General features: G+C 38.3%; 1 protein-coding gene across 1 annotated transcript in view; it reads left to right on the top strand.

The window, feature by feature from the left end:
* Window positions 1–13,159, top strand: part of LOC137404179 (syntaxin-binding protein 5-like) — a 92,901-nt gene that overhangs the window by 8,330 nt on the left and 71,412 nt on the right. Inside the window, exons 2-4 of the mRNA XM_068090338.1 lie at window positions 4,555–4,652; window positions 5,023–5,104; window positions 11,162–11,262. Coding sequence (XP_067946439.1) covers window positions 4,555–4,652; window positions 5,023–5,104; window positions 11,162–11,262 — 281 coding nt within the window. The remainder of the gene's footprint in view (window positions 1–4,554; window positions 4,653–5,022; window positions 5,105–11,161; window positions 11,263–13,159) is intronic.

Below are 13,159 nucleotides of genomic sequence, written 5' to 3'. Positions count from 1 at the left end.
TGTAGCCGAGAAATAGAATGATATTGTCCCTCAGTCATTGTTATTTGATTACCTGTCAAATCATCACTTTTAATTTAATTAAAATGCTGCCCTAGATATTCACATTTTTATTAAGACATACAAACTCACTTATGGTAAAGGAACTGGGTTATGTTCAACACCGAGTCTTTTTCATCTTCAGCGACTCTAAATTTGGATTGACCTTCATCGGTCTGCCTTTTGCTTATTGGGAGACATAAATTATATATATGGCTTTACTGCTGAATGAATAATTCAAATACTCTCAGCGGAGCAAACACTACAAGCCGTGTTGGAGCATCTTCACGTGCGATTTCTAAACACTATTTTTTCTAAAACATATATAACATCAAAGTCTTTGCTACTGTAATAAACGTCAAAACTGTTTTTAGGCTAGGCTAATAGCAAGTGGCAGGCAACTCTCATTGTTTATAAGCTGATTTTTAATACCCGGGCAACGCCGGGTAGCACAAGTATATATACAAACCGTAAAACTTCTAATTGAACGCCAAGGCGCTCTATTTTTCAACCCTTCTTCTATGGTGGCGGTCAATTGGAGGCGGCATTCAAATGGAGGCTGACGGTCTATTTTTCAAATAGCTTGTCAGAATTTTCGGAAGATAAATTAAGCCCTATTACGGGCGAAGCGAATGTCGCTTATATTTTGCCCTCTTTTTCCGGTAGATCGATATTAAACATGTTGAACGCCATAAATATGCTAACTTACCTCTAACTTGTCAAAGATCTCTTAATAAATATGCGTCAAGAAACCGATAAATATCTTTACCAGTTGATATCTATTGCTTGCAATTGACCTGCGATGATATTATAGCCTGTGTCCTTTGCCATTTGTTGTCATTTTCAATTTTATTTCATTTCAAAGTTGAAGACATGTTTTTATTTTATATCTTTATTTAACAATCTTGCATAAAAGCTCATTGCACTCATTGATATGTTTGCTACAGCTTGAAGCCAGAACTAGTTTTCTATGTGTAATAGAAGTGGAGTGATGAGCATTGATCCATTGTTAGCTGAGTTAAGATAACCCCAAAATGCTAATAACTAACATGCTATAAATCTGCATATTTATAAGTTTTACAACAATAATCTATCAAATGATACATATATATATTCACGAACAAGTGACATAAATGAACCAACCTATATTACATGCAGAAACAAAAATTAACGTTTTTAAAACAAAAATATTTCCATCATTTGCTTGGATAGCTGCGTTCCGATGGTTGCTTTCGATGGAACCAACATCTTTTATTTGTCCAATATCTTCCACAAAATCTTCTGACTTCAATTCTCCTGCACTGCTAAACCAGTCGATATTAGCGTTCAAACAATTTTTCGGCACAGTAAAACATTAAACGAGCTGCATTTAGCACTGCTGCAGTGCTAAATGTTTTCTCGCTAAACGTATAGCCTTTGGTCCAAAACTTGTGAACCCGTTTTTATATGGGTGTCTTTCGAAGTGTTAGGACCACGTTAAACAAGGAACTACTATTAGCCTGAGATAGTTAGTTATTTCTATGGCGTTACCTTTCAAGTTCCATCTACCATCGTAAATTTAAACCATTTTTTTTATATATTTAGGCTACTTCAAAGTAGAAATATCGCATTAAACAGAGAGCTACTCCCACCCTGAGACCATTATTGATTATTGCTATGGTGTTGCTTTCAAAGTATTAACGAAAAAAATGAAAATATTTGGAATTGGACTACGAGAGAACTAACTGTTTTTGATATAAACAAATCATTATTAAAACGATTTTGTGGACACTTCTACTGATCAGTTGATAATATGGGCTCAAAAAGATAAAATAATGTCAAAGTGGTGGTCAAATTGAGGCGGGCGTTCAATTGGAGAGTGACGTTCTATTTTTCAACCCATTGTCAGGGTGGCAGTCAATTGGAGGTGGCGTTCAATTAGAGGCTTTACGGTATGTATATATATATATGTATATGTATGTATACGTATATATATGTATATATGTATAAATATAAATTTATATATAGGCTTATAAATTGTTTTCACCCCTGCTAACCTTAAAGGTTGATTTGCAACAGAATTCACATTACAGTGATTTGGTATCAAAAGGTTCACCATGTCTTACTCTGCTGTGTTGTAGGTGCAAAATATGATTACAAGCTTTTAAAAGCTCAAAAATGAACAGTTAATCGCAGCCATCACGAAAACGCCGTAGTTTGGAATCCCTTTATTTCACTGACATGCTCAACTCGACGAGGTTATTGTTTTGACACGTGATGTTATCACGTGAAATGGAAGACCAATAAAAAGCTCGATATAAAATGGTAGCACTAGTTTTTGACAAACACTTTGGGTTCTACTGGAAAGCCCTTATCAAATATAGATTCTCACTACTTGACAGTTTCGTTTCAGCTTGGTCTAATCATCTAGTCGTAATCTGATCAATTTGACCCATACTTCCCGCCAAATAGCGGCGAACAATTTCTGGAACATTGTCGACTATCACAAGTGACCAACAGGCTCCTCATGTTTATCAGAGTATGATATGCACTCCTTCGAGCTAAGGTTAAAAAATTAAATTAATTTTTAGGCTAGGTTCTGAGCTATACGTGCTCAAAGTAACAGTATTACAATGATGATGTAATAGACGCGTAAAGACAATGGACATGGTGGTATTGAATGCGTGAAGTATATTTGCAAAAATATTTCGACGAATGAGGTTGCATGAAAGTGTAAACGGAAGCACATTGTGTTCAACTACGTCCTGTTTGAGCCGTTTTGGAGAGGGATTCCAACCTACGGCGTTTTTGTGAGGGCTGCGATTAACTGTTCGTTTTTAAGCTTTCACGAGCTTGTAATCGCATTTTCACATATTTTTCACCTACAACACAGCACAGTAAAACATGATGAGCCTTTGATACCAAATAGCTGTGTTGTGAATTTTGTTGCAAGTCAACCTTTAAAAAATATGTGGTAATGTCCACTCATGCTTGCGTCTCCTACCGGTCTCAAACTCCCAGGTCTCCGGTAGGAGACCTGGGAGTGTGAGCAATCACCTCAAGATCTTAGCATCCCAATAGCATACTTTCGGACAACTCACTTGCGTCGATTGTTACTGGTATGAAGGGCAAGTCACATTTGATGTGCAGGTGTTATTGTACATTATGCTTCAATGAATACTGTACTGGAATTGCAATTGTTCTTATGTACCAGCACTTTTCAATCTCTGCTCCAACTGGGAAATATTTCTCCACTTCCTTGGCTGGCTATGTTGTAGTCATTAGGTATCTATTATAGTAGCCCTTTCATCAACCACCATGATATCTGGCTGGTTTGCCAAGACCTGTTTGGCTGTACATGTACACATGTTTGTGTGTGTAGGTATATGTGTATAGGTATATACATATCTATAAATGTCAGTGTTTGCGTGATTCTGTACTTCGGAGTGTCCAGCTATAGCTATTAAAATGAAATGATCACTTCGTGCGGGATTTGATCTTGGAATGTCCCATTTGCCAGGCGAATATCTTACTAATTAAGCTACGGCAATATGCATTGAATTCTGAGGCGATATGAGCCATTATGTCGGTTGAAATAGACAAACCATTTTGCGTAGTGCGGTGTAACTAAAGCTTGTAACTAAAGCTTGTAACTAAAGCTCATATTATTAAGTTTAGCAATACGGATAGTAGGATAGTAGCGGGTAGTAGGATAGGGGGTACTCAAATTAGTTTTTGGCAGTGGGCCAAGCTAATGGCAAGTGGCATGCAATATAAGCTGTTTTTTATTGGCTAGTACATGTATATATCTGTAGACATACATGCACATCTATATTTTTTAAAGTTTGTATACTCCAGTACTCTAGTATGTCCAGCTATAGCCATTTTCATATCTTGGAATAAAGAATCTATAAAGCAGAAAATTTTATCTCGGAAACTCTCGTTTGCCAGTCTAACTAAACCACACAAGCTTTATAGATTCGCTAGGCGATATATATCGGTATATGGGAGCAAATACACTACGGTTGCGGTCACCACGCAAATTCATGGGGTCATGAGGTAGCTCTTATTAGTAAGCTTACTCAAATTATTCATTGGCAATTTGCCAGGCTAATAGCAAGTGGCAGGCAACTTTCATTACCTCTCCTTGTTCATAAGCTGATTTTTAATACCCGGCCAACGCCAGATAGCACAGCTAGTATATTTATATATTCACGTGTCTTCGCAGATCTGTTTGCGTTTGATAATAGATTTGAAGAGTTTATCTCTATTTGACTGCAGTACGATAACTGCAGTACGATAACTGCAGTACGATAACTGCAGTACGATAACTGCAGTACGATAACTGCAGTACGATAACTGCCGTACGATAACTGCCGTACGATAACTGCCGTACGATAACTGCAGTACGATAACTGCAGTACGATAACTGCAGTACGATAACTGCAGTACGATAACAGCAGTACGATAACTGCAGTACAAATGAGAATAGTTTGCTGATGATATGAGCGATCACACTTTCTTTATTTTCTGTTGTAGTTAATGAGACATGGCTTTCCCTACCAGCCAACATGCATGGCATGGGATCCCATCCAGCAGCTACTCGCCATCGGAACTAAACGAGGAGTCGTTCGACTGTATCCTTATCTTCCTCGTTTGACTTCTATACTATAATGCGTATGAAATATCATTGACAAAATGTTGAATTTTCATGTTTTTCAACAAGGAATTCCGTGTTTTGTTGACCCCGCTTCCTGAACCTATGCCCTTCTTTTTAAAGCGGGTTAACCCATTGCAGCGAAACTAGCTTAGCAAGTGTAACAAATAGTGACTTCTTTTTAAAGCGGGTTAACCCATTGCAGCGAAACTAGCTTAGCAAGTGTAACAAATAGTGACTTCTTTTTAAAGCGGGTTAACCCATTGCAGCGAAACTAGCTTAGCAAGTGTAACAAATAGTGAAAGCAAACCAAAACATAAATTTGTTATAATCCTAAGCTATTGGTCTAGCCTGGGCCGTCCTGGAGTCGATGTGGCTATGGTGCACGATGGCGAGCCCATTGTCATTCGTCTCACATTTCTTATAAATGAGGTAAGCATCTGGATGAACCCAGCCGTAGTTGCTGTGTTTCTGTTTGGGTGTGTATCAGCTGCACGTATGCTGCAGTCTTCAGAAGAGTGCTATAAAATTTTATGCTCACGGCTAGTCTGTGAGTATAAATACCAAGGTCAATTTCAAGGTCAATTTCAGTAGACAATACTGATATTAATGGCGATACAATATTAATGATATTGTATCGTTATATTAGATAACCGATATTAATGATGTTTCAATATTTCCTAAGCTATATCGTTCAGAGATGGTCAGATTTTCTTTGGTCAACACGTATATTAGTGTAATGGAATATTTGTAAGACATTTCTTTATAGACCTTGGGGCAATTTAAGCTAGGCGATTGGTAATGTAACCTTAGCACTTAATTCTCCTATGCAAATCGCTAGCTAGCTACACTAGCATCGCTAGCGACGCGAGTTAACATGTCATTCACCTATTTTACCGGCAAGTTTTTTTTCAGCATTGTCAAATAAAATTCTTTACGAAGCAGCCAGTAACAGTGCTCGGCACAACTCAATTAGCCGAGAAACGTATTTTAAACGCTATATGTAAACCATGTATTTGATTTCATTGGCCAACTGTTGCCCTTTTTTATGATTCTTGTATGACATAATTTGGAAAACATTTCTGTTTGAAATGAAATTATTGCCAATAAATTAATATACAGTAGATGTTCCTATATGTATACCACCTATAGCGTAAATTCCAGATAACGTAAATAACTTATGTGAAGGTTTTGCTTCATACTACATAAAAAATTCCATATAACGTGAAGTGTCAAGTCGGGCGAGTTCTCAAATTCGATTTGAATATTAATCTATCTCGCTACTTGCATAAGACAAAACGGTGCGGGTATAGCATTATATCTATTATATATACACAACTTTCGCAACATTCTAGTTCGTCGTGATTGATCGTAAGATGTCGGCGAAACAGGAAATAGGGTAGCTGCGCAGTTGTTCATAAATACAAAGGCGATCGATTGCTGTAGGTGTTACAGCGGCGGTCAATCAATCTGAATGTCACGAGTTGGCGTATCGTCGAAAGGTCTCTTTTATCCTAACATTGACCCCTAAATACAGGTAGACGATGAACAGGTGGGCTCTACCGCTTTTTTATAGTAAAAGATTTTGTTGTTTTGCTTTATTGTAGACACATAAAATATTTGTTGTTAGTATAACTTTGCAGAACAGACTTTGGTGCTTGGAAAAAATAAGCAAATTGTAGTAAATGAAAGTCGAAAATTGGTGTTCCTCATTGGCATATTGCAAAATTACCGCAACCATGGTCTATAAACCAATGAGCTTGATCAGAAAAAGGAGAACAGTTGTCGAAGCAAACCAATAATTCTGCACATACGCTACAGCCCACAAATAAAAAAAGTGAAGTCAAGTTTTTTCTTTTTGTATGACCAAGTGTGAGTTTGGAAAGATCTTGGAACGGATTAGGCAATTTACATGTACTTTACTGTTCTTATAACATAAATTCCCTATATCGTAAACATTCCTGGAACGGATTATTTACTGTTTATATCTGAAAGTTCTGCCGAGGGAAGGCAACTTAAAACGGCAAATCTTTCAAAATTTAGCGACCTGATGGCCTGTATTATTAGTGTATTATTAGTTCAACTGAACACTGATACACTGATACACTGATTCAGTCTAGCTTATGAACACGTGTGATGATTATGGTACAGTTACTGTGTGAGTATTTGGAACTTTTCATGCATTTTTACGGGTAGCAATCACAAACATCTCCCTAGTCGCATTCCACTCGTCTGACGATGACACGGGTGTATCAGCTTTCTCCAGCTTTGCAGGAAAAACGTAACATAAAACTCAAGCCAAACTCGAGAAGTAGCTAGATTTCTTACACTGCATTTATAGTAACAAGCCTGGGCTGTATCTTTTCATTTGTTGATCAATTCTTTTGCCGGCGATTTTATTTTGGTATATACGGATAATAGCGGATAGTAGTATACTCAAATTAGTCTTTGGCAATGTGCCAGGCTAATGGCGAGTGGCAGGCAACTACATTACCCGCCACTGCTTATTAGCTGGTTTTTATTTTTGAACTTTTATTCGTGGATCACGCTTCAGACTTTTCTGATTTCATAGTAAAAATGTTCGTGGATATTATTAATACTTATGCAACAAACTGTAATTCTATTTTTGTTTTGTGGTTGCACTCTTGTTTGTTGCCTAAAGCTTTACATCAATGTGTGTTAGTTCCTTGTTTGTAATAAGATTATGATTAGTTCATAATGTGAGCGGAGTGGGCTCTCTAGCTACTTTAATAAATGTTATATATAATTGTTTTAAAGCGGGTCTGAGACAGCCCATTTAAAACAACTTTAATCAGTACTAGCTTTTTATGTTATGTTATGTTTATGTTATGTTTATGTTATGTTTATGTTATGTTTATGTTATGGCTCATGCAAGAACTAAATATCTCATTTTCACTGCACAATGCTTCATTTAAACTTATATAAATACGAATTGGTTAACTGATTTGTTTTGTCTTTATAGTGGAGATAAGAAAGAGGCCTCTGAATACATTGTTTTCACTGTATTTTATTAGTTTGTTGAAAACCAAACTGTGCTTTGACTAGCAACAAGTTCTGCCAATTTTTAAAACAATGCAATGCAAACAATGCGCTGTATTTTAACGCTTCAAGGACATTTCTTATGAAAGAAATGTTCACAGGCTGGTTTCCATAGTCAGGTCAAATCGTACTTACAATATTTCCTAAGCTCTTGTTGATGGTATGCTGACACCACAGTACCTTCAAGGCATAAGTTCTTGTTGATGATGTGCTGACACCACAATACCTTCAAGGCATAAGTTCTTGTTGATGGTGTGCTGACACCACAATACCTTCAAGGCATAAGTTCTTGTTGGTGGTGTGCTGACACCACGATACCTTCAAGGCATAAGTTCTTGTTGATGGTGTGCTGACACCACGATACCTTCAAGGCATAAGTTCTTGTTGGTGGTGTGCTGACACCACGATACCTTCAAGGCATAAGTTCTTGTTGGTGGTGTGCTGACACCACAATACCTTCAAGGCATAAGTTCTTGTTGATGGTGTGCTGACACCACAATACCTTCAAGGCATAAGTTCTTGTTGATGATGTGCTGACACCACAATACCTTCAAGGCATAAGTTCTTGTTGATGGTGTGCTGACACCACAATACCTTCAAGGCATAAGTTTTTGTTGACGATGTGCTGACACCACAATACCTTCAAGGCATAAGTTCTTGTTGATGGTGTGCTGACACCACAATACCTTCAAGGCATAAGTTCTTGTTGATGGTGTGCTGACACCACAATACCTTCAAGGCATAAGTTCTTGTTGATGGTGTGCTGACACCACAATACCTTCAAGGGTATAAGTTCTTGTTGATGGTGTGCTGACACCACAATACCTTCAAGGGCATAAGTTCTTGTTGATGGTGTGCTGACACCACAATACCTCAAGGCATAAGTTCTTGTTGATGGTGTGCTGACACCACAATACCTTCAAGGGCATAAGTTCTTGTTGATGGTGAGCTGACACCACGATACCTTCAAGGCATAAGTTCTTGTTGATGGTGTGCTGACACCACGATACCTTCAAGGCATCAGTTCTTGTTGATGGTGTGCTGACACCACGATACCTTCAAGGCATAAGTTCTTGTTGATGGTGTGCTGACACCACAATACCTTCAAGGCATAAGTTCTTGTTGATGGTGTGCTGACACCACAATACCTTCAAGGCATAACTTCTTGTTGATGGTGTGCTGACACCACAATACCCTCAAGGGCACAATTCTGAGCATATTTTACAGTCTTTACCTTGTTATTGCTTGCTTATCTTAATTTGCGTGGTAAGTGACCCTTGTAACTTATTTTTATGTAAAAGTTTAAAAGTGATTACTTTGACTTTTTTGCTTTCACTTTCTGCCATTTACCTGCTCCTGGATATCATCAATTTTAATCAATTAATCAACATTGAAAGAAATAATGAGGTTGAGAGAAATGGCCCATGTTGCGATATCACTGTGATAAAATGATATCACTGTGATAAAACGCAAGTTGTTATTCATCAGCATGTGATGCCTTCCGTTTATGATGAGAATATCCCGTCGTTTTCTCTTTCACTCGAGTTGTCCGTTTCATGAGAGATTTTTGCAGTTAGCATTAGTCTGATTTTCTGCTATTGTTTCTCGTAGCGCTGCTAAAATGGCTCCTGGATCTAACATGATTTCTATAAGTTGCCGTGCCAACTGATAGATTCTTAGTCATACCATAAACTAGGCAAATTTTACAAGTAACAAGCCAATGACATATTTCCAGCAGGTCATGTGAAAGACAGACTCTTGTTATAAATTTTAGTTGTTCGGGGTTCAATACTCCTTAGTTTGTTTTCTAGTGTAGTGTAGATGTTTTGACTATTTATTTTGTATCTCAGTCTTTTAATCGTGACGGATGACAAGGGAACTCATTCGTTTACAAAGCTATCGGTAAACTGAAGATTAGCGACGGGCACCCGTTTCTTTCCCACAAGGAGCCGCCCGCTAATTGTGCGTTTGTCTGTTGCTAGCTTGCCAGCTATGTCTTGCTCCAGGATCACTGCGAAACAATTCTCTTTTCGCGGTGTTCTCAGTAGCGGCGCCAATTTGGCTAGTCTCTGAGCGGTTAGGTAACAACACTATGAATGAAGTCATTGTTTAATTCTACCCCAAATGCTTACTGTCGGGCTCTTCATCTTGAAGAATTCTACTGTAGTTACGTGGACCACTCCGGCGTGACCCAGATTGCCGTTTTCCACGAGAGAATAAATTTTTGTCTGAAACATTCCACGAGCGAATTGTGAGATAGACTACTCTCCAGCAGCTCCTCTCCCCATGATGGGGATTGAGTAAAAGTGGTTGTGTACTCCGCTGATCTTGCTTATAAGGCAGTATTTGGCAATCACCATTCCGCTGAAGATCTCTTTTTTGTGGTCTGTTTTATTCAGCTACAAATTGAACATGTCTTTAGTCATTGGCTATGTTACACACCTGACTTTCGTAAAAGCTTAATATGGATGGCTGATTATGTTTGCGATATCTTTACCCGCATGTTTAAAATACAGACCCGAGTAACACCGTGCAAATCTACTTAAATAACCTAAAAATTGGATTTCTCTGTAGAATACTTAGGCGGCACTCCAAATAAATTTTACTGTTACACTCAGATGGACCGTTAAACCTTTGACTAGTTTGAGAGCTGATTAGAAATATTTCCATGTAGCAATAAAATATTAATAACTATAAAAGAATCACTGATCTAACTACTACTTCAAGATTCCAGTCTTTAGAATACTCAGCCAACCGTTATTGTAATTTTTGCTGTCAAACTAGGCGGGTAGCTTTAGAAATATGAATTACTTTGAGCGCGAATGTACCAATTTGAGTAAGCATCAAGGAACACTGGAGGAAAGCTGGAATAAACAATTAGATAACGCAGCTCAAACCTTGTCGTATTACTAAAAAGTAGTTTTTCCTCTTTTGAATACTTGTACGATATTGGGAGATAAATTTCAGTTATACCCGACACAGAATGATAACAAATTTAATCAATTTGAGAGGCGTCTTGCCTGGAAAGTAACAAACTGAAAATGGCAACAATAGCAAACCTTCTGCTTGTCTACAGAAGTTAGTTCTCAAATGTAGTATCTAGCAACCTATGGCGTTTACTATAGGACTGTTTTTATTACTGATTGTATGGACAACTCCTGTCATTAGCAGGGATCACCTCATTTAAGATGTTACTAATTTTCATGGGTCACTTGAGACCTGGTGTTGGGGCACCTTGGAGTTGTTTATATAACAATGGTATATGAACATGCCATCTTAATGCTTATCAGAATTCTTTATAAAACCTTCGGTTTCCTTTACAAGGACTTAGCTCAAATGTTTACTTTTTTGTTCTGTTTTGAGACTTGAAAAAAGTTTCCGGAAAGTGCCATGCGCTGTTTTGAGATCCCTGTTGTCTTGTATGTTTAGGGTGCATTCATATCTGCCTGCTCAGATGACTCGATAAACCTCTGGAGTTACCGCCAGAAACCACCTGAGATAGTCCATTCCCTCAAATTTAGCAGAGAAAGGTTCGTTGGCCATGATATTACAATATTCCTGCCCAGTTAGTTTGTTAGCTACAGGACTACGGTAGAGGGATAGTGAAAGGATGGTGATGAGTTAGAACTATACAATAGCGTATATATTGGTACAGTGGAATATATCTCTGTAGTAGTGTGTGTAGCACTACAGTGGAATATATCTCTGTAGTAGTGTGTGTAGCACTACAGTGGAATATATCTCTGTAGTAGTGTGTGTAGCACTGCTGTGGAATATATCTCTGTAGTAGTGTGTGTAGCACTACAGTGGAATATATCTCTGTAGTTGTGTGTGTAGCACTACTGTGGAATATATCTCTGTAGTAGTGTGTGTAGCACTACAGTGGAATATATCTCTGTAGTAGTGTGTGTAGCACTACAGTGGAATATATCTCTGTAGTAGTGTGTGCAGCACTACTGTGGAATATATCTCTGTAGTAGTGTGTGCAGCACTGCAGTGGAATATATCTCTGTAGCAGTGTGTGTAGCACTACAGTGGAATATATCTCTCTAGTAGTGTGTAGCACTCCAGTGGAATATATCTCTGTAGTGTGTGTAGCACTACTGTGGAATATGTCTCTGTAGTAGTGTGTGTAGCACTACAGTGGAATATATCTCTGTAGTTGTGTGTGCAGCACTACTGTGGAATATATCTCTGTAGTAGTGTGTGCAGCACTACAGTGGAATATATCTCTCTAGTAGTGTGTGTAGCACTACAGTGGAATATATCTCTGTAGTTGTGTGTGTAGCACTACAGTGGAATATATCTCTGTAGTAGTGTGTGTAGCACTACAGTGGAATATATCTCTGTAGTAGTGTGTGTAGCACTACAGTGGAATATATCTCTGTAGCAGTGTGTGTAGCACTACAGTGGAATATATCTCTGTAGCAGTGTGTGTAGCACTACTGTGGAATATATCTCTGTAGCAGTGTGTGTAGCACTACTGTGGAATATATCTCTCTAGTAGTGTGTGTAGCACTACAGTGGAATATATCTCTGTAGTTGTGTGTGCAGCACTGCTGTGGAATATATCTCTGTAGTAGTGTGTAGCACTACTGTGGAATATATCTCTCTAGTAGTGTGTGTAGCACTACAGTGGAATATATCTCTGTAGTTGTGTGTGCAGCACTGCTGTGGAATATATCTCTGTAGTAGTGTGTAGCACTACAGTGGAATATATCTCTGTAGTAGTGTGTGTAGCACTCCAGTGGAATATATCTCTGTAGTAGTGTGTATAGCACTACAGTGGAATATATCTCTGTAGTAGTGTGTGTAGCACTACAGTGGAATATATCTCTGTAGTAGTGTGTGTAGCACTACAGTGGAATATATCTCTGTAGTAGTGTGTGCAGCACTCCAGTGGAATATATCTCTGTAGTTGTGTGTGCAGCACTACAGTGGAATATATCTCTGTAGTAGTGTGTGCAGCACTGCTGTGGAATATATCTCTGTAGTTGTGTGTGCAGCACTGCTGTGGAATATATCTCTGTAGTAGTGTGTGTAGCACTCCAGTGGAATATATCTCTGTAGTAGTGTGTAGCACTACAGTGGAATATATCTCTGTAGTAGTGTGTGTAGCACTCCAGTGGAATATATCTCTGTAGTAGTGTGTGTAGCACTACAGTGGAATATATCTCTGTAGTAGTGTGTGTAGCACTACAGTGGAATATATCTCTGTAGTAGTGTGTGTAGCACTACAGTGGAATATATCTCTGTAATAGTGTGTGTAGCACTACTGTGGAATATATCTCTGTAGTAGTGTGTGCAGCACTGCTGTGGAATATATCTCTGTAATAGTGTGTGTAGCACTACTGTGGAATATATCTCTGTAGTAGTGTGTGTAGCACTACAGTGGAATATATCTCTGTAGTAGTGTGTGTAGCACTC

Source organism: Watersipora subatra, chromosome 9 (assembly GCF_963576615.1).
Source record: "Watersipora subatra chromosome 9, tzWatSuba1.1, whole genome shotgun sequence".
Lineage (NCBI taxonomy): Eukaryota > Metazoa > Bryozoa > Gymnolaemata > Cheilostomatida > Watersiporidae > Watersipora > Watersipora subatra.
The sequence above is the reverse complement of the archived record's forward strand: the minus strand, read 5'-3'. Positions and strand labels throughout refer to the sequence as shown.